This window comes from Rhea pennata, chromosome 1 (genome assembly GCF_028389875.1).
Source record: "Rhea pennata isolate bPtePen1 chromosome 1, bPtePen1.pri, whole genome shotgun sequence".
Lineage (NCBI taxonomy): Eukaryota > Metazoa > Chordata > Aves > Rheiformes > Rheidae > Rhea > Rhea pennata.
In genome coordinates this window covers 20294893-20320583 of record NC_084663.1, presented here as the reverse complement: position 1 = coordinate 20320583, position 25691 = coordinate 20294893, and the positions used below count along the sequence as shown (strand labels likewise).

General features: G+C 37.2%; 1 protein-coding gene across 2 annotated transcripts; it reads right to left on the bottom strand.

Annotated features, from left to right (window-relative positions):
* Nucleotides 1–758: 758 nt before the first annotated feature.
* ZBED4 (zinc finger BED-type containing 4) lies at nt 759–25691 on the bottom strand. Of its 2 annotated transcripts, none has more exons than XM_062582859.1 (2): nt 25551–25691; nt 759–5899 (listed from the first exon to the last, which is right to left on the bottom strand). In XM_062582859.1, the coding sequence occupies exon 2, from the start codon at nt 5499–5501 to the stop codon at nt 1989–1991; it is 3513 nt and encodes a 1170-aa protein (XP_062438843.1). In that variant the 5' UTR covers nt 5502–5899; nt 25551–25691; the 3' UTR covers nt 759–1988. The 2 variants fall into 2 exon arrangements, with proteins under 2 accessions (XP_062438843.1, XP_062438852.1); XM_062582868.1 differs by lacking the exon at nt 25551–25691 and adding an exon at nt 24677–24765.

The window sequence follows — 25691 nt, the reverse complement described above, 5'->3', positions numbered from 1 at the left end:
ACTCATTTAAAGAGATTAAACATCTCATCTCCTCACATAGGTCAAGGTTATATTCACAGTTAAAATATAATGTAGAAAAAAAGTTGAGATAATAATTAACTAGTAACCACTTAAACATGTTTCCCAAAAAGCTGCTTCAAACTCATCTAATTCCAGCTATACCTAAACTAGAACAAGTTGTTTTATTGCTGCAGAAAACGTGTACTTCTCGCTTAACCCTAACAGAGAAATGCTGATGGCTGACAGCATTAAAAGTTGCCTTTTAAAATACTTGAAACATAATTCAGTTTTTCCTAAATTCACTATATAGTAATATACTTAAATAATACAAGTGTATCAAACTGATTAAATAAAAACTGAAATAATGGAAACTAAAAAATATTTAGAGGTACGTCATATGAAAACCTAAGCCACTTGGAGAAGAATTTAACAAATTTTACTGAGGTTGAAAGCTTGAATGACATGAAAAAAACTAGACTAGGCCTTAAAGTCCAGAGAGCTAAAATGGAAAACTGATCTTTTCACATTGCATGTCCTGTGGTATATTTATATCAATTATTACTCAATGGTTGTGTTGAATCCATCTGAAAAGAAAAAGGCAGTATTGACTACCACTAGAAAATTGCAAATAAAATGTTTAATTTCAGAAACTGAGTTCACCATTTATAAATACACTAAAACATAGTAAATGCAAAATTAGGCATAGGTACAGTATTTTAACAAAGCTACAACTTTTCTAAAAGGTCATAGGCAAATGATGACTTGTTTCCCAAAAAGTATTTAATGAAAACTGAAATGAGAAGATTAATCTTTCTAACGTTAAAAAAACATGGAGAACATTCCTTTCAATTAAAATGCTAATTTTTTTCCACCTTACTTGACGTTTTGAGGGAGCTATGGTATCCCGTTTGCCTGCTGGACACTGACAGTTATGAATCAACCCTACTACACAAAATTCTAAGCAGTGCACCATATCCATAAGGCTATTACTGAAAATCAGAAGATCAGTTATTTTTGTACTAGGAACTTTAAGACAGGTTGTTCTACACAATTGAAATTACATTAGGAATAAGGGCTCAGCTTTTACAACAGGGAACCTTTTAATTTTGATGCACTAAAGATTAGAAAAGGCTTTAGAATGACATTAGAGTGTTCACTGTAAATTTCTTGCTTTTTTTTTTTTTTTTTTTTTTTGTACATGGCATTAAATAACAAGCATTAATTCACAAACTTTGATAAAACTTCCAAAGAGCTTTTATAAATACCCAGAACATTTCTGTAGTTCAGTTACAATGTAAAACCTGAACAGGAGAATCCAGAATAGGAAGTTTTACTACAGATTCCTGTATAACTGACATTCCATATCATCTCAAATTTAAGATTTATTTTCAGATACTAAGTGAATAGTCTCCTGTAAACATATCTTCCCAAATAATTCTTAATTCTTTAAGTACTTTAGGGCTTGCAGTTAAGAAAACACCACAAGATAAAAAGATGGTTTTAACCCCATCTTTTATATACAGCTTTCTTTTGACATCTACAAAAGCTGTTTTGCTGCAATTAAAGCAATGTTCAACTAAAATACAGTACCTGGTTTATGGTTTTTACATAATAATTGAATAAAAAACTACAGAATAGAACTGTTTACATCTTTTTTTTGCCATTCTATTAAAACAAATGACTGAGTTTTTTTAAAGTTCATTTACAATTATGGATTAAAACCTACATAATTTTATATAATTGACAAGACAGGCTATCTCTAGTGTGAACTTTTAAAAAACATATATACAATATCTGGCCTGAAGTACTATGAATAAGGCACATGTAGACATATTGAAAGCTGAAAAAAGGAAACTAAAATTTGGATTTATAGTCACTGATTAGATGTCATACATGGCCCCTATTGGAGCAATTTAACAATCCAGGTTATAGATAGTTAATATCCAGTGAGCAACAATAGATTTAGTCTAGCAGTTTGTTCATTAGTTTCAATACTGGAAGTATATTAAAGGAAGATTCACTTTCAAAAAAATAAGCTTTTCAAAGTGTTCAATCATTAGCCTTGACTGACTAAAGTTGTTGCTTTCATTGGATGTACTGAACAACCTCTCTGAAGGAACAATGCTTGGTGGACAACCCAAGAACCTGACAGCCAATTTTGACAGTACTGGCCATGATGACTTCTTAAAGTTCCAGTAAGTTAGAGGATCACAGTTATGCTCAAGCACTTCTTCCTCCAAGTAAGAAAGCACCATTTCCTCTGGTAACTTTGCCCTCTCTTTCAGGTCTTTTGTTTTCTTCATGTCACCCATGAGTGACCAAAGATTATCTTCCCCATATGAATTTGTAGATATATCACATCCATTGGAAACAGGTTTATCATCATCTGAGGTAGAACTCATTATTTCCAGCTCCCTGATTAAGTCTTGTTTATATTGTTCAGCCTCCTCTTCTGTAAATAGGGATGTTTTATAGCGGGGATCCAGAAGCGTAGCAAAAATGTATCTTGGATCATGAAGCGTAGAGGACAACCTACTCACCATAGCTTCTTTCAAAGATTTCAGCATGGTATCTATGCCCATTGTTTCCTCAAATAACATTTCTATTTTCCTGTTAAGTATGTGAATCATTGGAATCACCTGGCTTAAAGTAGACATGTGTGTACTCATTTCCCTACTTGCAGCTTCAAAAGGTTTGAGAGCATGACACACTGACTGCATAACTTCCCACTGGTCACAACTTATTAGCTCCCTAAAGCTGCACTCTATTGACATTTCATCAATTGCTCTCTTCTGCTCAATAAGACGTTCAAGCATATGAAATGATGTATTCCACTTTGATGGAACATCTTGAATAAGCTGATGCTGAGGCAACTCATATTCTTTTTGCAACTCGGCTAACTTCTCTTTTGCTTTTGCTGACCGATGAACGCGTTCACAGATCTTTCTTGCAATACTAAGCAAATTCTGAACCATTCTCTGGCTTTTAATAGCCTCATTTACTATGATATTAACAGTGTGACTAAAACACTGCACACTTGAATGATCACCTTCATTTAAGGTTTTTTCTATACTTTGATTATCAGTAACAGTAATCCCAATCTGAAGGCCAATAGAAGTAATCCATGTTTCCCACCAGTACTCTAACTGCTTTTGTATACTGATTCCATTGTAGTCACAATCAATCTGTGATACGTTTAATAGTGCTGAACAATGGTAATCCTCACACTGTGGTCGAAATGAGGATTCAAATGTTACCCAATGAGCTGTAAGGGTTAGATACTCTCGTGTTTGGTTGCTCATCCATATCCCAGATGTAAAATGGATCACTCCACTTTCAGCTTCCTTAAGATGTGAAATAATTATCTGTTTTACATTATCATACATATCTGGAATTGCTGTCCTAGAAAAGTAAGATGGAGAAGGTAAAGAATACTGAGGTTGCAAGTATTCAAGAAGCCTGTTAAAGCCAATGTTGTCTACAAAAGAATATGGCTGAAGGTCAAGTGCAATCATTTCAGCTACGAGACTTGTGATTTTTTTGGCAACTGGGTGAGAGTCACAAAACTTTTCATTGGTTTCATCAAAAGTTGAAGATCCTAATAATTCTGTGCTCAGTGGCATGTGGTTATCCGTAGATGAGGATAATACAGTCTCTGAGACATCAGTTTTCAATACATTGCTATGAAACCGTTGCAGATGTCTTAAAAGGCAACTTGTGCCCAGATTTGTTGGCTTTTTCCCCCTACTTATTGTACGTCCACAGTGCATACATATTACTTTTGTTGAATCTGCAGAACAAATTGAAAAGTGATTCCACAGTTTTGAGGTCTTCTTGCTATTAACAGGAAATATAATTTGATTATCATGGGTAACCATTGTAGGCAAGTCTGTCAACTTTGAGGACGAACATTCTGCCGAAGCCAAGGTGGCATAAGGAGAATTTGCCAAACTAACATCGATAAAGCTCTTTTGGTTTCCAATTACATCAGGATGGCGTCTATATAGATGTCTCATTAAACAGCTTGTGCCCACATCTCCTTTTTTACCGCGACTTATCATACAGCTGCAGTATCTACATACTGCTTTTAGACTGTCTGCAGGTGACAGTGAAAAGTGATGCCAAACTTCTGATTTAAGCCTCTTCATAATCCTTTTATTTTGCTGAAATACAGCAGCAGGTTCAAATATTAATGGACCTAATCCCTCACACTGCTTCTCAGGTGAGGAAACAAAGGAGACTTCACCTATATCATCAGAAGATGACAGCATTGATGAGTCTTCCACTAGAGCATCTCCAGAAGAGAGAGTAGTATGGATCTCCTCAGTCAGTCTGTCTGGAGAAGAAGAAACAGAAGTTGATTCTTTCATTAGTTTTCCAGGGGAGGATGACATAGAATTCAGGTCACTATCTGAGGGTAGTAAAGAAGGCAACAGGGTTGGAGGTGCGGTGTAGAGAGGTGGTATACTGGTACCACCTCCATTCTCTTGCAGGACAATGGAACGATGGGCTCTCCACATATGTCTTATCAAACAGCTTGTTCCCAGGTCTTTTCCATTCTTTCCTCTACTGAATTCATTCATGCAGTGGATGCATACAGCTTTAGAATTATCTAGAGGTGACAAATAAAAGTGTTTCCAAACAGCAGATCTCCTTCTGGAACCTGATGTACTCTTTGGAATTACAATAGTTTTTTCTGCTACATTTTCCACAGTTTCATCATACTGGTTGTTGGGTAGCTGTGGAGATGACCCAACCATTATTTCTTCTTTGCTGCATTTTTCAGAAACTGAGAGATCTGATATTTCTTCAGAAGAAACAATAGAAACAGATTCCTCAATTATTCGATCTGGAGATGGTATTTTAGATGCCATTTTCTTTACCAGTTTTATAGGGGATAACATAGTACTTAGATCTCCAACATCTGCAGACTGAGGAGGAAGTAACAATGTAGGTGAAGAATAGGAGGATATACCTGGCATACTTCCATTTTCTTGAATTAGTACAGTAGGATGGGCTCTCCTCACATGTCTCATGAGACAACTCGTACTTAGGTCTTTTTCATTTTTGCCCCTGCTAAATTCTTTCATACAGTACATACATATTGCTTTAGTGCTATCTCTTGGAGATATAAAAAAATGGTTCCAAGCAGGTGATTTCTTTCTGGAGCTGATAGTTCTGCTAGAAAGAAGACTTTGTGTCACAGCTTCCATTGCTACATCATACAGCGTACTACTATACTGAGAAAAAAGAGAACCATAATCATCATCGTTTTCTGTAGATAAAAATTTGCCAGGGTTGTTGGTAATGAAATTCTTTTCTTTGTCTTCCTGTTCATCACTGCTGTCTGCATGTTTGAAATTATCTTGTTCTGTCTTTATATCCATTCTTTCTAGAGTACAGTTAATGCTGTCTTGCTCATGCTCTACTTTTAAACTATTGATTTTATCCAAAACAAAATTATTGTCCATTCTGGGGGAATTTGCTTTATTCTTTTCCATGGCTGACAAATTCTTTTCGCCAAATAGTCATTTATTAATAAATATAGATGATTTAAAAGATTATTTAAAAATGATATATCTTGAATACTGAATGCACAAACACAAATGTGCTTATCTGTTAATCTCGGGTTTATGAATTCTGTGTCTGTGTTGTGCATAAGCAAATATGATTGAATTAGTCGTAAAAATGCACTACGAATTACCGACTTAATTATGGAATTGCATTTTTTTTCCCCAGGATCAGGACATTTCAGGTCATAGGTGAGTGTTCTCAAAGACAGCTACTGTTAAATGCTTCATGTTGTAGACATAACCCTAAAAACTGAATGTTCTGATTTCTTGGTCAAGGAAGCCATTCTGTTCATCTTGACTAGGTAACTGTGATTCTTTTATACCATCTGGAAATAAACCAAACAAAAGACAAAATTAACTAACATGTTCCAAATATCTGTAGTAAATGTGCACTGAAAACATGTACTAAATGTTCGTTTTTTTCTTCTTCTTTAAGACAACAATTCAATATCCATTGTTAGGGAAAAAAATAAAAACACCTACTCAGTACATTAATTGTTGGCAAATACGCATGTACACCATGATGTTCTGGCTCGGCTTTGCTAAACACAGCCTCCAAGCATTACATCTGTATTTGGTTGGACATACCTACATCTATCCACATCCTAATTAAACTACTGCATAATCATTCATACATATGTACATAAAAATACAAACAGGCATTTAATTGTATTGAAACAAATATGCAAAAAACACATGTAAACTTAAAGCATATATTAAAAGCAAATGAAAACTTACTCTCTAGCACATGTGACCCCCATTATTCTTCACAGTAGTGATTAAAAATGCTGTGTTTTACAGGAAACATTTAATAACTGCCCTTTGTAAGGGTGTCCAGCATTTAGTCACACTATTCTGTTCCTCTGACCATAGTCTCATATGGTCATATTCATGCCATAACGCTTCCAGGCAACAGCATACCATGGAAACAAGCTACTTTCAGATTTTCATGACTAAAAACTGAAATATTTTATTTAGGATAACTGAGCTATGCAAATGCCGTACTAAGACTAAAGTCTTCTAGAAGCATAGTAACATCCCTCAGAAGCAAGAAGGGTTATTTTAGAATGCCTGTTTATACCAAGAAAGCTCATTTCCCTCCCGGGTAAAGATTCCCTCCATCAGCAATCTCAGTACAAAGAACAGGTTTTTGAAGTACTGCTGCATATAAATCACAAGCTACTAGAGACTCAAAAAACGGACAACATCCCTAACTGCCCCCAAACATACCTGAAGAAGTTGTCTGGATTTGCCAGCCACTTTCTTTTTTACTACAGATCTATCAGAAGTTTTGCCTAAGCTTTTGCCATTTATTCCCTTGTACCCATTAATACAGTTATTGGTATTTTCATTCAAGACAACAAATGCTTTTTGATTAGATAGAGTACTTAGTGTAACATTAGCTAACTTCTATTAATTAGATTTTATGGGGCTAACATTCTCCTCAACTGAAGACAAAATATACAAATTTGAATCAACTATTTTAAGAATTTCTCACACAATCTTCACATGTTACTCAAATGCAAGTAGGACTTCAGTAGAAAAAAGGTAAAACTAGCCATAACTACAAGACACATGATAGGTCCATGTGGTGCTCACACAGACTTTTTCCTGTACCCAGGTCAATGATGCATTAGCTTTGGTAACTTAATATTTCTCCAAGATCTGTTTACCAGAGAAATCAAAAAGAACGCACAGAAACTGTAACTTCCTATGGGTTTCAGACTTCTTCTGGAAAGCCTGTTGTAACGATACCTTCTCTCTTTTTTTGGTGCACGGAAAGGGGCAGGAAAAAGGAGAGACAAACAGCTTTACAGTTATTTTAAGAAAAGGGGACAGAGCACTCAAAAATCCCACAGAAGAGGAAGACACTGGCTCTGCTTTTCCTTTTTGTGAAAGTTTTAGTACTTGTGCTCTGCTCTGCATTACTCCCTCCTGAGAAAAAAAGCCGAGAAATATGAGGGTTGAGGATGAAAAACTCCAACTCTGGGGAAGGGACTGGGAGAGACCTGAAGGATCACCTTAAATTTCTAAAACAAACCTCTAGCTCCCTACCACACTTTCCACAGATTTGTGAAATCACATCTGACTGAGTCTCAAAACAACAGCTCTTGCAGCAGAGCCTAAACTACTGCTCAGTATAAAATTGAATGAAATGAGAGTCAGTGATCCCACATGTATTGATAATATGGAAGCAAGTGCCTCAGGGACAAGACAGAGAGGAGTCAGCATTTTGAGCAGAAACCAAAAAGGAATTTTATTTTCTCATCTTCACTTTGATATAATTTGTGAATTTTGAGCTTGTATTGCAAACAAAAAAAAGCAAGAATATATGGCACACAGGCTGTGACTTGGGATCACAGAGTAGGCCCACGAGCAAATCACTCTGGGCACAGCTAACAGAACGTAACCTATGCACGTAAGTGCCAAGTTACGGTAAGCATGTTATAAATTCTTAGCTGGATTCACCCAACACACACATCCATCAACGCTGGGTTCTGATGATTTTGTGTGTGTTTTTTTCCCTCAAAACAGGCATCATATCTACAGTTTATAATTTTTTTCCTATGCATTCTAGGCTCTTAACAGAATAATGCATATAGCTGCTTTATATTTGTCCCTGCCCTGAGAAGCAGTTACTGCTTAGTACAGTTAAGGGTAACATAGCTGTGATAGGAGTGTTTAGAAAGACTGACAAATCAGGCTAGGTTCAAACTTCAAAACAACACTTCCCTAGATTGACATGCATTAACAATACACATTGCCAATGGCTGGTTCTTAATTATCATCAGTCATTATCACTACATATTCAAACAGTTAGTTCTTAATCATCTTATCCTAAATTAGCTTTGAGTACACAATACCACTGAGCTGATGCCATGTAATTAATGCTGATGGCTATGGTCCTTGATGGTCTTAGTTGCTGCAGTTCGGGTGAATAAGTGAAAGAGCTATTTGGACTCTGAAGCAGTAATCAAGGTAAGAGACTTTTTTTGACTATTTTTTCTTGCTGTTGCTTCGTGCCTTTATGTTTGCCACCACCACCACCTCCCAAAACAAAACAAAACAAAACAAAAAAAAAAAAAAAAAAAAACCCAAAAAAGAAAAAGAAAGAAAGAAAAAGAGAAAGAAAAGTGTGGGGAGGAATCTCGTCTGCTCCTTACACTATTTTTTTTTATTATTTTTTTTTTAGGACTAAAACATGTTCTTGTTCCACCAGACATATTTCTTACTTATTCTGTACCTTTCGTTTTTACTTGCAGATGTTACTACTTGAATTGTTTATTCACACACTTTTCTACACCCTGTTTGCGCAATTAAACACAAGTCTCCCTCTGTGCTTTGGCATTTACACATTATTTTATATAGTTATAGTTATACTTAGTTGTGTTACAAAATGTTTTTACATTGGTGCTGGTTATACTAGTAGTAGTGTTATAAAATGCTTCTATATACTCTGATCAATTAAGCTATTACAGTGTACAAATGCCGGGTTCAAGGCAAGAAAACATTAATTATATACTGCTTAGTGACTATTTTATGGGTGTTACAGGCCTCTGCTTGGCTACACAGTGCACAGTTTTCTGGGCATTATTACCCTTTTTTTTTTTTTTTTTTTTTTTTTTTTTTTTTTTTAGGAATGCAGAATAGCTAAGAATCTTAGATGAGAATAGTCCATGCTGCTGTATCACTTCCTGGGAAATCCCCATTGTCAGATTCCCCCAAGAAGATTTTGCGTATTTTTCCCCATTTTCTTTCATACACCTAAGTATAATCTCTGCTACTTTGAGTGTTACATCATACCGTAAAATTAAGTCAAACTCTTAAACCCTCAAGGGTGTTTGATGGGAGAATCTAATAAAGTTTCTCTAAAATATAATCCTCAACATGCCCAGGGTTAGAAAGATGGATTGGTTTTTCATCTCTCCTTCCCATGCCAACTCTATTTTACAGGTTGGCTCTTATATAAACAAATAAATAATTCTATCCTATTTTGAGACTTTACAGTAGCCTAGAACAAAGTACGAATTTGTTTATGACCACCTTAAGTAGTTTATTTACCTGCAGATACAAACTACTCAAAGTTAAGTACTACTGCTAAACAAACAGGATATTTAATGAGAGAGAAAATCTTTTGAAAGGTACAAAAGGCTACAGGCAATCAGTTTAATATTAAAATGACTTATGCCTTTGAAATCTCCTCAATTAGACACGGACATGCAATGAAACACAAAGAATTAAAAGTCACATTGTAAAAGAGATCTTCAAAGAAAATAAATGGAAACAGAAAACAATTATCTACTCAGATCTACTACTCTAGACTATTAATTTTTAAACTGCAGTAGACAGTCAGTGGTTTCTATGGTAAATAGTCTGCAGGAACATTTTATAGAATTTTTCCATTCAAAATTGGACTACTGAAAGCGTATGTTGACAAAAAGTGTGAAGGATGTCACTCATCCAGAAAGTGCCAATAGTCACTGCAGATCATCGTAACAGAAGAAATCACTAGTGAAGAAAGTGGTTAAAAACAACAATAAGCAACAACAACAGAGAGAGACCAAGAAAGAAACTCTGGTGTTTAGGAATTGCAGAGACACATATTAACATTCAGAGAAGTATGAAAAGTATGTAGGAACACCGAATCACAAGTAGGTAATTTGTTTTTAAAGCTGATAGCACCCTACAAGCTTTAAGCTAATTTGGATTTTAGATTGAGTAGTTGGGTGATAATCAGAATTGATTACAGAATCCTAGTGCAAATAATGGTCTAGGGAATGTAGTTTAGAACACCACATCTTAAATTACACGTGCATATAATGTAAGTAAATACAGATTTGTACAAAGTTTGTGCAAAATGCAAGCATAATGCTTTTTAAGAAATATGCCAAATGTGGAGATAAAGTGAAAAGAAAATTATTTACTAATTTCAAGAAAGCTCATCAGCAGTGATAGACTTTGGGAGTAGGAAGTAGATAAAAAAACACATTAAACATTGATTTGCACCAATGGATGTCACTTTTAAAGAAACATTTCCTAAAATAAACAAAGTTAGCACTGTATGTGCATCATTAAGAACATCAATACAATATATTCCTAAAAATTACACAAGAGGGAAGGAAACAGTTAAGAAATTATTAACTACCACTTCAATGGCAAGTAATACTAATTAAGAGATATTTAAGTGCTAAAAAGGTTTACAGTAAGAAATAAGCAGAACAAATTTATAAAAAGAGATAGCCTAGATAAAACATAATTCCTTTGTTTTCCAAGTTATAAATCTTTTGAGAAAGGAAAATTAAGAACAGTGGACAGATTTTTTTTTTTTTTATAAAAGAGGTATCAGTAATAGCTCACTCAAGAAGAATTACAAAAGTTTGCAAGATACTGAGTGATTAAAATGTAAAAGAGACTTGTACCTAAGTACAAGCATGAATTACAATAGATGCAACTTTATAATTAGGATCAAATTCCAGAAAGTTATGTTTTACACTTAAAAGAAACAAGTTGTTTTGGACCTCACAAGAGGTATGGCTTGTAGAGAACTGTTGGTAGAGGTAAAAAAAGAGAAGAGAGTAAAGCCATATTTATTACTGCACAGCTTCCAGCCCGCTGACAGGCTGACCTACAGCTATTTCTTTGCACAGTTACACTTACGTTTAATCCAGATTGTCTATGAGCTGCATTTCAGATTACATCAACCCATAACTCTGAAGTTTTACAAAGGTAGTCTCTCCAACCCCTAAGATACCCTCCTCTCCAACCCCTAAAATACCCTTCTCTGTCTGCAGCCCCAAACACTTCACCTGGACACAAGGAGTAAAGTGTAAGAATAGGGTCAGCAATACTGTACACTGCACCTAGTTGACATGAATATTCTTTACTTTAACCTGACGTTGCTCTTAGACTGGAACTGAATGTAACAATTTCGACAAGTAATATTAGACATTTTTATTAATCTTATACGAAAGTATTGAAGTTCAGAGAAAATTTGTGTACTTAGGTGGTAGAAAATAAAAATAAAAATAAAAACAAAAAAGGAGAGGTGCACATTAACAAAATGGGAAACACCATCACCAAAGTCTTATCTAAGCTGGTAAAAAACAAATGAGCATAAACAGAGATATAAATAACTGAAGCTATTAAAGTGTTTGTGTGTGTGTAGGGGGGGAAACTAATGATAGACACTGGAAGTATTTTTATTTAAAATTTCCATTATTTACCTTTTAAAAAATTTTGTATCTTAAAAACAAAAGCCTGAAGTAACAGAAATATAACCTAGTTGAATACTAATCCAGAAATAATTGTATCTGGGTTCAATTCTTGTTCTGTCACAAGATATCGGGTTTTACAGAAGTTCAAATTTCTCCCTGTATGAGCCTCTCCCATTTAGAGGGGTTGCACTACTTCATACCCGTCTTTCTTCTGCTATTCTGTCTATTCCCACTTGGAGTTCTACAGAGTCATCTTACTACACACCTTATCCATGAAGGTCTCACTCAAATGGTCCTCGAGTACTCCTGAAACGCTTTTAAAATGAAAAATCTTTTGTAATTATTTTCAAAGGTCTCTTTTGGATTGAGAAAGACAAACCAAACACCCACAACTGCTAAATTAATGTAGAAAGATAACCAGGAACACAGCTCAGAAGTGACAGGTTTAGAGTTTAGACCCTTCTTAAAAGGACAGTGTGAAGTTAAACTCTAACCAAGACGTGGGATATAACCAACTGGTTTAGCCTTCTACTCCTAAAAGCCAGTTTATGTTTTCACATTTCTTCTCCTTTTACTGTTCTAACCTTTAAAAAGTCTGTAGGACCTTACCCAGCTTTTTCAGATATTCCCTGAAATCTCAGGAAAGATTCAAGAACTGAAATCTTGTTCCTACTGTAAATTACCCCCCCAAAAAAAAATCTTTGTTCAAGTTTCTTAATCTCAGCTGTCTGCATCTCAGTGTATGGAAGAAACTGTAAGCACCAGCTTCCTCTACAAGATCATACACCAGCTCTTACAATGTTTGTAAGGAAAGTGAAAATAATTTATAAAAATACTCAGACTAAATCAAAACAGTACCATCTGTAAATTAACATAATTAAAAAGATAACTTTGAAATATACAAAAAGTAAAAACAAAATAAGATTCTATTCTCATAAATAAAAAAAAAATAAAAAAAAAAGCTTGTCTGGTTCTTCATGCAGTTCTTATATCAGCATATGAACCACACAACTTTTTAAAAGATAAGGATATTGGTTTTTAAGAAATACAAAATACAGTTTTATTTTGAAGTCTGATATAGGTAAGGATGTTTGTGTTAGCATGAATATTGTTCACATCTGACCAAAGTTTAGCTCCTGCATCCCTATTTAGTGCACAACATGATTTGCAAAACATGCCATGTACCCAAATGTATCACCTGACCACAACGATACAGGCTGACTGCTCAGCATTTTTAGGAATAATGCAGGCATCTGATATAGGGTAGGGAACCAAAATACAAAATTATTTCTGAAAAATGCCATTCTTCATTTATTTGACAATGTTTAAACATTTATCTATTTGAGGCATTGGCCAGCATCACCTAGGTTTAAGCAACTCTATACTAAGCACTGTAAAACTCATCACACAGAAATCCCAATTCTATATGATCTAAAATAGTATTTATCCTAAAATACAAAATAAAAATGCAAAGCTAGAACAAAAAAGTTAAATTTGATCTAAGCCTAAACAATGCCATTCTAAATATAAAGTTACATATTTAAAAAAAATACTACATATCACTATATATGTTATTGTATGTGATGACACATAGTAACACTACTTACACATACAACCACCTGATAAACCTTTAATTGTTGCTACTTCTTTTCCTAATGCACTAAGAATATCATCAAATCTCAAATGGGGATATCTTCCTTCACATGGCCTCTGCTAACTTCCCATAGCTGTGCACTGACAGAAAGGTGGGGGGGAAGCAGACTGTACACGTTAATCATTTTTGTCTTGGCTTTGACCAAGAGTACTAATCAGAAAAAGTGAATTTGTCACAGTAGGTAAATTATATTAGTGTTTGTCTAGGATCTGAATTGTCCTTGAAGTGCTGAAGAACCTTCTCTTTCATCACCCGGTATGATACTACTTAAGCAACACTGTCAGGTTATGTTTCTGTGCTCTTGTTCACCCCTGACAAACATCAGATCTTCCTGTCATTTGTTTTAAGAAATAATGCAATTAAATTTTAAGCGGGATTTTCAGAAATTTTAAAGCAGAATTTTCAGTTCAACTCTGCATGAGGTGAAAGCAACAGGAGATTTTACTCTTATTTTGACATTTTTATCATTGAAGTTTTGGATAGATAACTTACACACTAATAAAACGGGTCAGTTCTTAAAAAATGTTACAAGAGAGATAAGGCAGTCTTATTAAGAAAAAAGATGGATTTTTTTGAAACAGCTGAAGTGTGTGCAGTTTGGCTCATCACATTTTGAGTGCAGGACACCCACGTTGTTTTTAGCATCTCACACTACACAGTTTGGGGCTGGTGGAAGAGGTGATGAACAAAGGTTCCAATAACATATTATGAAGATGAAAAATGGAAGACAAAAATAAGAACAGAAGTAGGGAACACAATAGTATCATGCAGCAGGAAAGAAACTACAGCCAAAAACCAGTAACAACAGATAAGTTCAAAAAGAATTAGAGACAAAAGACAAAACATTTAGTCCATTCTGCGAGTCAGAGATCGTCGTTCTGCTTTCAGAAAAATCAGAAAGTTCAAAGCAAAGTTCCTCTGACACTTATCCCCCAAATAATCCATCCCTCTACCTAGCCCATAGTACTTCTTCTCCACTTATGCAGCAGACTCCTGGGAAAAACTAGGAGGATACAATTAGGACAGGGATTCTTCACCTGACTACTTCATCCTCCTAGCTTGCAACATACTAGAAACATATGCCTTTATTTTTTTTAAATGTTTATGTTTAAAATCAGTAAGAGTGAAAGTAAGGATGACTCCAAACAGTTTAAAGTGTGGCAGCCGTAAAGGGGAAAGCTGTGGGTTACAAAGCTGAATAAGCAAGATGACAAAGGATGAAAAAGAAGCTAGGAGATATGTGCCATGGTGTGGTGTGCATGTGGTGATGGCGTACAGTATGATTTCTTGGAACTCTTGCTGAAAGAAGCCATATAAATACTATGAGAAAACAGGGCATTTTTATAATTTAGGATATAATATTAAATTGTTGACTAAAACGCTCCTGTTAAAAGAAAGGAAGATTATTATCTATGTAACTGCTAAGATTATCCTATTTTGCTAGCTACTTTGATACTAACCAGAACCGGGAATGTAGAGGTCTGTTTTAAAAACCCTTCACAATTACCTATTACGGTAATTCCATGTTCATATTGATGTCAGTTAGTTGCACGACTTCAGATAACTTCACTTGTGCTGTGGAGAGGTTTTGCAGGATCTACCTAGATCTTATTTCTGTATCTGTATTAGGACACTGTACTATGTTTCCAGTAAGCATTTGTATCTAGAACTCATAGCCCATACATGTAAAGGCAGGCTAGAAAGAAAAGACACTTCATAGTCCCTGAAAATGTAGCAAGTATTTTCAAGAAGGTAACATAAATACAAGTTTATATATTCCCGATGTACTTTTACAGCTGAGTTTAATTATTCTCTGTCAAAAAGCTTTATTTTGAATCAGAAGCTACCACAGATTGCAAATGGTTCTCCAAAGAAATCTCTGCTTCTCTGTAACCAGGTGCCTTCCTGTTCCCTACATAACGATCCTAAGAAATACATCCAGATTTTACATGAAGCCAGGAAAAGATCACCTTAATTAACTCTCTTTATTAAATAGAATAGAAAATCATAAATAGTATCTGGATACCTTTTCAGAAAGTTTAGAAATACTTTGTTCTACCTTGCTAATAAGAGCTGCAACAAAAACAACTCATTAATTTTAAACTTAAGGCTCCGTAACAGATACAGGCACAATTTAACATGACTATGATGGGAGTGAGCTTTTTGATATCCTTTTGAACTATTTTCTGTCATACAATATTTTCAAAATAAACTGTATGTTCTCTGTAGTGGCTAATTCTAATATATTAACACTTCACCTGATATCCTAGTTTAAATTCAGTAACCTCAAGTTTGTCCCTCTTGAATACACACACATATATATATTTAAGTTCATAAAATGGTGGAGAGGGAAAGAGAAATGAGCATATAGATTGCCTTATTCCCTTGTCAGCCAGCCTGTCCTTCAACCTACAAAACACCTGAGCCTCTATGACAAGACATCTTTTCCCTCCCAGCCCCTTATAGGGACTCAATCTTTTTGCCTTCTGCAAGACAAGGTGAGACTCTGCAGCAAAGACATAGCCAACAGGGACAACTACGCCAGGAAAACCAACACTGCTTCCACCAGCACCACACTGAGCATTAGTACGAAATCCAAAAAGACACTCCTGTTGCTGGCAAACAAATAGCTCAGTCTCTTTCTCCCCAAAGGACTAGTTACAGGAGAACCATACTATTGCTGCAGACATGTATTTTAATTTGAGCAAGCAGGGTTTTGCTCAGAAGAAATAAACAACTAGACAAGAATTTTAATTCAAAATAAAGCTTTCTGTAGTACCTAACCTACCAATGCACTGTATTAGCTTTAATTTATGTAATACAACCTGCAATATAAATAAGTTTTACAGAATATTGCAACATGGATATGTTTTATTCAGAGCAGGATCTAAGATGCTTAGTACAAAAACAAGTGAAGAAAAGGAGAGCCTTTGCTGTCTCCATTTGCTTGATTTCTCTTAACCTACAGAAGTCAAAATAATTATTTTAATAAACCTACTGTTTTGTGAGGTATAGAAAAAATGTAAATAAATACAAACAGTTAGAGAAAGGGGAAGGATCAAGAACCACCCTGTTCTTTGTAAGCGTTGTTGTATTTCCCATCACAATCAGATTATGGTCTCCCCACACACTTCTTGGGGCAAGCCCCAGAAGATAACTCAAAGGCAACAAGTAAAAACCTTTCATGTAATGTCAACCCCACTGTCTTGTTTTCTCAGCTGTAGATATGCTCTCGTAGTTATTCATTCACATGTTCACACCTTTAATCAAGGAGAGAGAAGGGGAACCATAAAATGAAAGCAGAAAGTAAAAAAATAAGGTATGCTTGTCATTGTTGCTGTTACATTTTAGCACTGATTTGCTGTCTTAAATCTTTTATAAGAAAGGCTCCAAAAAGCTAGACTCTTATAATTCAGTAGAAGTTCAAAACAGTTTCTCTGAAGAGGAGTTCAGTCCTTCCGCGTCCTCTCCCATTATTTTATGACACATCTAACACTGTTAGGTCCCTTTAACTCAGGACTACATTTTCTCCAACAATCTAAACTGCAAATAAAAGCTACTGCGTACAATATCCAATGAATAATTTTATTTTTTATTTATAGTGGATGATAAAGAACCTAGATTTTAAATTTAAGTAGATCTGAAATGTTATAAAAGAGAAGATAATATCTGGCCTGCAGAATATCTGTATCTTTGTTCTTAGGAAACTCTTCAGCTACATATAGGTACACATCCTGCCAAAACAGTGCCTTCTTGATCCCCTGTGAAGAAACCATCACAGACAGAAGGAACATCTGCAAAATGCTAGCTCTCTGGACCACACTATTCAGCTCCAGGGCCTAGTACACAATGACTTGTTCACATAACGCTTTATGGTGCAATCTGTATTGCTGAATACATCATATAGTGCATATTGATACACTGATACACATAGGGAAAACAAAGCTATTCTTCAACAACTGTGACATGAAAGAGAGTATTTTTTAAGTGCAAGTTAAACTTGATAAAGTCTACACCATTACAGACAAGCAATACCAAGCAGCAAGTGGTATGAGATTGATTAAAAAATTGCAATTTTGATATATTCCTTATATTTCATTTTCTCCAACATGAGGAATGTTAACGTAGAATGTTTAACTATGTTTAATAATCTAGTTAAAAAAAAAAACATAAGCAAACAAGACTGTCACAAGCAATTCAACACAGTTTATGCATACGTTTTTAGGCTGACTAAAATTATACTTGAAGTTTTGTCTAAACTCTGTTCCAGAGTGCTTACAATCTGAATTTCAGCACAGCACAATGAATATAACAAAGAATAGGTTACAAAAATGCAGATGTTTCTTTTGGAGTTCATATTAGTATTTATTTTCTTTAAGAGTAGTAACTTACAGATTTCTTATCTACTGAAACAATTCAACTTGCAGTCAACAGTTATTTCATCTAGGAATATAATTCAAGAAATAGTTTGTGAAGATACTAAGACAAGATACTAATTTTCAGTAGACAGGTAATACTAAAGTGGTATGTGCACTGCTGGATTTTAACCTTGAGAACTATATTAGAAATTCACTTTAGCTAGAACTATAAAAAGCTACAGTACTTAAAATCACATAATGAAATGGTACAAAGCATAAAGTGACCCCCATATGTGTATTTAAGAATTCAGTATTAAATATGAGACAAATTTTTAGCTATCTTGGCAAAAACAACACAGTCCCTTCTGTAAAATTTCTTTACAGTGTTCTAGAACTGACTTGAAAGGCTGCTGCAAATGAAGACTACTCTTTCTTATTCTTTGGCTATGCTACTGGCTTAGAAAGCAGTAACAGATCATTTTTACTCAGATTTTAATAAAGAAAGATTCACAAGCAGATATAGTATGTAAAAAATCCCCTACAGCTCCTATACCTGTCACCTATGAAAACTTTCATTTAAAAATGAATCTGAATTATGTTTTTATTTTTCTTTCCATACTGAGGCTAACAGAATCTCAAATGATCCCACCAAGATTTTCTAGCTCAACATTTTACCTATCTCAAATATTTTGTCCGTCTGTTGCCAGCATGCTTGCTAAGTAGTAATATAGACAGCTTAAAAAGTTGAACTGTATTTACCAGGGAAAAAAGGAAAAGCAAACAGCATCTCTGAAACATTATAAAAGAATAGAATTTATGACAATGTTAATCTACCTATAAACAATGTTCTTGCACTGCATCTTAGCCAGGCATGGAATGAATCTTGAATCTCATGCTTTTGAAAATCTATACTCATAGGTCAAACTGAATATATAAAGAAAAAAAAAGTGTTCAGCAAAAAACGTTAGAAGAAAATATAGACGTTTACTCTGTCAATGATTGTATAAACACCTGAATAAGCTAAGTTTAATTAAGATACAGGATGAGTGTACAGCATGCAAGTTACTTCCTTCTTTTTAAGGGGCAGACTGCAGGGTAAGGTTGCATATATTTTATGCAGACAATTGTCATGGAGTAAGAGGTGCATCATAAATTGTAGGCACTATTTTGACACTGTAAAAACATGCAGGCTTCCAAACTTAATAATTTAGCAGGAGGTTTGTGCAAGCGTCCAAGACTTAAAAATTAAGTTCCATACAAGTCAATTCACAGACACATGATTATTCAGGTCGTTTATCCATTGGCTTGCTCTAAATTAATAACAGTAATAATACAAGACCTAAGCTAAGAAAGAAAGCTGTCTACTTGTTTGTTTAGAGAGATTGGGAGAGAGAGAGAGAGAGAGAGAGAGAGAGAAACTTACACATCTATTCCACCGCACACAGGAGGCTTCATTTCAGATTAAATATTTGGTACTCAAACTTAATGATGACGATTCTTTCTAAGAAAAAGAAGAAGGTAATTCCTTTTAACAAAATGTTTAGTCATCTCAATTTTCTTAGTGTTATGGTGACTTTAGGGAATGTTTCAAGTTTCTCTTTAGGTCATAACTGCATGAGTTGCAGGACTAGTTCTCACTTTTTTCTAAAATCTCTAGCCCTCATGCCTATCAAGCAAAATTGGACATTTTCTACTCTAGACCTCAAAGCAAAAAACCGAAATAACCCATATGGAAAAAATAAATCCTGAAAAAAGACTTAAAAGTCACTTTTTTTTTTTTTTTTAAAGACATAACTCAGTGTTGAGTTATGGATTCTTTTTAAGCTTAGGGATAACCACATGACATTCTAGTCTCCAAGATGAGACCAAGGCAACTTAATCACTTCACCTCATGAACATAGTTTACACTATGCTACAACATTTCAAAGGAGCTTGTCAACACTTCTTTTTATGAGCTACAGGATCCATTTGGCAGCTTGTTATGCCTTCTCTTAATGAGCTAAACATACTACTTACATACTGCACCTAGCATCTGTACTAATCAACATGCAATAGCATAGGATCCACACAAATTATCATCCTCCATATATAAGAAAGAAGAGACTGCAAGTGGAGCATATTAAGTCAGATATTTTGACTGAGAAACAACAAAAAAAAAGGACCAAAACAGTCTATCACAGGACACATTTCTAGAATTCTGCTTCTTTAGTCCCACTGATTTTCATGTAGACACAAGCATCATTGTGCAGAGTAACCAGCTGTTTCTCTGCACCGCCATACACTTAAAAAGCCACCAAGGAACCTTTTCTCCATCTTAGAAAACCCAGTAAATCAACTTCCACTCTCAATCTGAATGCAGAAAAAGGTGGATTCTGCTGTGGTTAGTAGTCAGTATGGTGCTTTGACCCTTTTCCAAATTTCATATAGGTCAAGTGTCAACAGGGGCCAAGTCAGCAAAGCATTTCTCCCCAACAGCTCAGTACTTAATGCACTTGCTGAGCCAGTGGGACACATGAAAATATATACATTTCTCTGAGAAGGAGAACACCCTTCAGTGGGAGGAAAGTCCTGACGGCTGGTTTACTGTGCATTACGGGCTGAATCTACCGACATTTTCACTTAAAAAAAAAACAATACTCCCTATTAAAGCAAGAGAAAACCTCTTTAGAACTCTGTGGCAAGGTAATTTGCCTATTAAGAAGGGACATTTCAGTTGTCCCTACTCTACTGAACATTTAAATAATGTATACAAAGTGGAAGGTGTCAGCTAAGGGGACAGAGACCCACCCAATTCAGAATACTCAGCAGGAGCAGTTAGGGAGCTCTCTTGAGATGTAGATTCAACTCCGCAGGTGAAGAAGGGAAGTGAACCTGGCTCTCCCACATTCCTGCAAGTCTCCTGCAAGAAAGGGGCACAAATGATGTGTCTTTTTCCTTCCTGATATCTTAAAAATAAACAGCAATAAAAATCTCTTCCATTTCCATTCTTTCATTTGTAAAAGATGACTAGAAAAATAGCTTAAAGTGGAGCCGAATATTTAATTCAACTCAAATTAATGTTTGAGTTTTCTTAATTACTTCTTTTAGTAAAAAGACTAACTAACAAAGAAAAAGTCTTTATTAGCCAGATCCGAGCTTACTTTCTTTAGAGATAAAGATTGATTCAGAAAACAGCACACAGAACTGTAGCAACAGGTAAACAGCATAATTATCAAAATGCTAATGAAATGAACAAATTTGGTACATATTCTTAGGTCGCTGTCATATATGATAAAATATTAGCACAGTATTAGTTCTAAGTACTTTTTCCATACATTTTTAAAAGACCTACTAAAGAGAATTACTAAAACGTCACAGAGGTTAAAATAAGCCTGTTTTCAGATAAAAATTTCAATTTATTGACTACAGAAAGCCAGTGTTAGCTTTTGTATCAAATACACAAAAAATCAGAGCACTCAGTGCAAAAACGACTTTTACCATACTAATGGAAAAGTATGTCTGCATGGCAGTACAGGATGCAAACTAGCACTTGTTTTTAAGCTAAGATGACTTAAAAAGAAAAAAGCCTGTATATAGTAATGAATAACAACGAACTAGTACCCTACCTAAACCTTCATGAATGATTGTTCAAGCCTGCATGTCACTGCAAAGCAATGTGGGAGGGAAAATCAGAGACATGGAAGGGATGCAAATATGCCGTAACAGCTAAACAGTACACACACGATGCTAATTTAAATTAGGGCTATGAGGGCTACAAGGATGATCAGAGGGCTGGAGCATCTGCCCTATGAGGAAAGGCTGTGAGAGCTGGGCCTGTTTAGCCTGCAGAAGAGAAGACTGAGAGGGGATCTTATCAATGTCTACAAATACCTTAGGGTGGGGGGGGTGTTGAGAGGATGGGGCCAGACAAGAGGCAGGACAGGACTGTGACAGGACAAGAGGCAATGGGCAGAAATTGAAGCACAGGAAGTTCTGAGTGAACGTGAGGGGGGATTTCTTCACTGTGAGAGTGACGGAGCCCTGAAACAGGCTGCCCAGAGAGGTTGTGGAGTCTCCTTCTCTGGAGATCCTCAAGGCCCGCCTGGATGCAACCCTGTCTAGCATGCTCTAGGTGACCCTTCTTGAGCAGGGGGGTTGGACTAGATGATCTCCAGAGGTCCCTTCCGACCTTACCAATTCTATGAAATAAAGATGATGGTAATACCACAGCATTTCTTATGTCAACATCCACTGAAAACAGTATTACACTATTGATATCAAAGACTGATATTTTTCTAATATGTTGTTCAATATCAAAAAGTCACAGTTTGTTCCAAGTTACTAATCATGAACAAAAATAAGGACCTTAAAAAAATCAAGGTATTTCCCCACCGTCATTTTTTAGCAGGCCATCATGTTATGCTGTGCTTCATCAGAGAGGAAAGAAACAAAAGTGTGTATAAACTACTCAGGACAGAAGTTTCTCTAGTTCAGTATAAAACTGCTAAATATTTCAGTTGTTCTTACTTCTTGTTAAGTGTTATTTCTAAAACTTTAAAATGTAGATTTCACTTAAAAGCTATCTTTAGGCCACAGAAATTACTCATTTTTTTTACTATGCAGCTGAAATTAAAGAATCCCATGGCTGTGAACTGTCGATGGATAGTAATGATGCCAGTGGCAAACACAAAATAAACAGCCTAAGTTACACGAAAATGCACATTTGCTATGCAAGAGAATGCCTTTTTCGAAGCTTATTTTAAAAGCACACAGCTAAAACAGACAACATTATATAAATTACAGTTATTGCGGTCAATGCTAGTAAAATATACCTAAACGATCCTTATTTAAGAAAAAAGTCAAACATGAGGCTGAATTAAACATTATGGTCTACACTGAGCAAAATTCTAAGCTAAACTATCTTTAATAAAACCAAGTGTACATGTATAATCACAATTTTTCTGCGTTAAATAGGCTCATTTTGGACATGAGAACTCCTAGAGATTAAAACCAAGCCTCAAAAGACAGAATTTACAGAGTCCCTTATGCAGAGTCTTACAGGCTGTCAATGGTGGTAAAATGAAATAATATGTTGGGAGGTATGTCCCAAAGCATCTGCATTCCTTAATGCAAACTTCCTCTTAGTCACAAGAAAATCTCTACGAAACTTTGTCCTTAGGTTGTGGAAAATCAGGAAAAAAAAAGTTCCAAGGAAAAGGAGACAAAAAGCGATGTAATAAGAGGCAAAGGCCATTCAAAGGCCACATAAAATAGCAACCATTCCCTATAAACCAAGGGTTTGGTTTGCTAAGACTTCCTTCTATAATATCTACTTGGTTTATATACAACACACAATAAATGTGATCCTCTGGTCAAAAACAAGATACACAATTTTAAATAAACACATGTGAAACTGAATTGCCTTCTTGGATTTCCAAAGGAGCTGTTATGAACCATACTGATGTATTACTTGTATTAAAGTTGACCCACTCGACACTAACAAAGTTCTATGAACCCATCATACTGGCTGTTCTGTCAACACAATTCCTACTCAAAGTTTGTTGTCTTGGTTTATAATGAACCTAAACAAGTGGGCATCAGAGACAGAGGCAGTAAGAGACAAGGTAACAGAAACACAGTAAGCAGTACTCTAAGCTCATCGGCTATATAGTTTGACTTTTACATCCTAATTGAGGATTCTCTGTCTGTCATAGTTTTGCTTTGTACTAGTAAATGAAATGGATAGATATTATTAAAAAGTAGAAATGATTAGAAAATATTTTTCCCTAAAATGCTCAGTTTACTCGTTTGTGATGCTCATCCGACTTATTCTCAATCCATTTTTATATTTGTCTTCTCCACAGACCATGTATAGAATAAATTCCTACTCTCAACATTTATTAAAGTAGGAAGATATTAGCAATACTGAAAAGCCCCAAAGCAGATGGATTTCCAACCATAAAGAAACTTTCAACACTTTGTATGCATGTCTTATCCCTAGCAGAATAACCAGACAGTAATGAAGTTTCTAAGAGTACACAAAAGAACTTCTGCTACTTCTCATATGCAATGAAGGTATGTAAGATTTTTTTTCCTCACCCAAAATAGACTCCATAGTGAATAATTACTAGAAAGCCCCCCAACCCTTGAACAAATACAGGATTTCTAGTGACAGTTTCTTGGGGACAGATGATAGAAGTTTTCCAGACTTCACTTCCCCAAACACATACTCCACAAACATCTTCCTAAAGATGTCTAAGTTTTAAACAAAATGTTGTGTTTTGGAATGTAACCTTCAGAAGAAGAGAATTGTATTCACTCTCTTAAAAAGGAAAACATATGCAAACACACCATAGCACATATTGGAAAACAACACATAAGGACAGCCTGATAAGTATGTTTACGTTATGGGGGCTTGAAAGCCTTTCTTTACTCAGACTTGTAGTTGTAGCATGACAGCTCATGGCAAATTATTTGGACTCTTCAAAAAAAACCCAAGAAAAATGAGACACCATTGCTTCTAACACAGAAGCACCAAGCAGAAAGGGAGGAGAGCCAACTTATTTCTACCCTATAAAGCAAAGCATTGCTACACTTAGCAATAATAATTAGAATCACAGCCAATGCCAAACAGGCCTTCCAGATACTTAGCTTTCATCCCATTAATAAGTGTTTTTACACTTCCAGTAGACTGCACGTGCAGCAGACAACTTTAAGTATATGGAATATATAGGACACCCTTCAAAATCCAGCAATATGTATTACAGTACAAATAGCGTCCACTGTCAGCAGCTATCCCAGGGCAGATCGAGAAGTTACAGAAGACGTTTTCAGGCATACAAGTAAGTAAAAGCAGAAAGGAGCAATACAGTACGTGTGCAGATTTTCCGTATGTACCTCTTCAGAGCCAGTAACGATTCTGCCCCAAGAAACACCGAGCTGGAAACTCCAAGCGACACAGGAAGAGCAGGGGTGTTTACGCTGCCGCCGAGGCTCGCGGCGAGCTGTCCTGCTGCCCCAGCTCGCAGGTTCCCGGCAGCGGAGGCTCCGCGGCTTCCTGGGCTCCTCGGCGCCCGGCTCGCGCAGGGCACGGCCACATGGTCACGCTCGCCGCCAGCCCCGGCGCCAGGCCCTGCTCCCGGCGGCGCGGAGCGGCTCCCGGCGGGCGGGAGCGGCGGGCAGCCCGCGCCGGGTGCCGCCGGCCCAGTCCGGCCCGGCCCGGCCCGGCCCGGCGCGCCGCAGACAATGCCGGGCGCGGGCCGGGGCGCAGCCGGCGGGCTGGAGCCTCCGGGCGGGCCGGCCGCGGACCCCCGCGCCGCGCCGGGGAGGCGGGGGAGCCGCGGGCGGGCGCCGAGCCGCGGGCGGGCGCCGAGCCGCGGGCATGGAGCCCCCCGCGGCGCCCGGAGCGGCGCCCGCGGCAGCCCCCGCGCTCGGCCCGGCGGAGCCCCCGGCCGCGGCCTCGCAGACAATGGAGCAGCGGTGCGGGCCCAGCCCCGGCTTCCTGCGCCGCCCCGCCGCCGCCGCACGCCCCCTCCCCGGCCTGGCGGCGCTGTCCTGCGGGCGCTCGCCGGCGGGACGGGACGGGGCGGGACGGGACGGGGCGCCGCGGCGCCCGGGGTGCGGGGGCCTGGCCGCCGCCGCGCGGCACCGGCGCCGCCGAGGCAGAGCCAGATGGCGGCGGGCACGGCAGGCGCCGCGGAGCGGAGAGCCGGATCGCGCTGCCGCTGCCGCTGCCCCAGCCCCCTCCCGCTGCCGCCACAGGGCCACTCACCTCCCCGGCCGGCCGGCCGCCGCAGGGGAAGCCGGAGGTCGCCGCTGCCAGGGCCGCGGGCCGGGCCCGAAGGGGTTAAAGGGAAGGGCCGGGCAGGACCGTCCCATTCATTAGCCGGGCGCTTTGTCTCCCGTCGCCGCC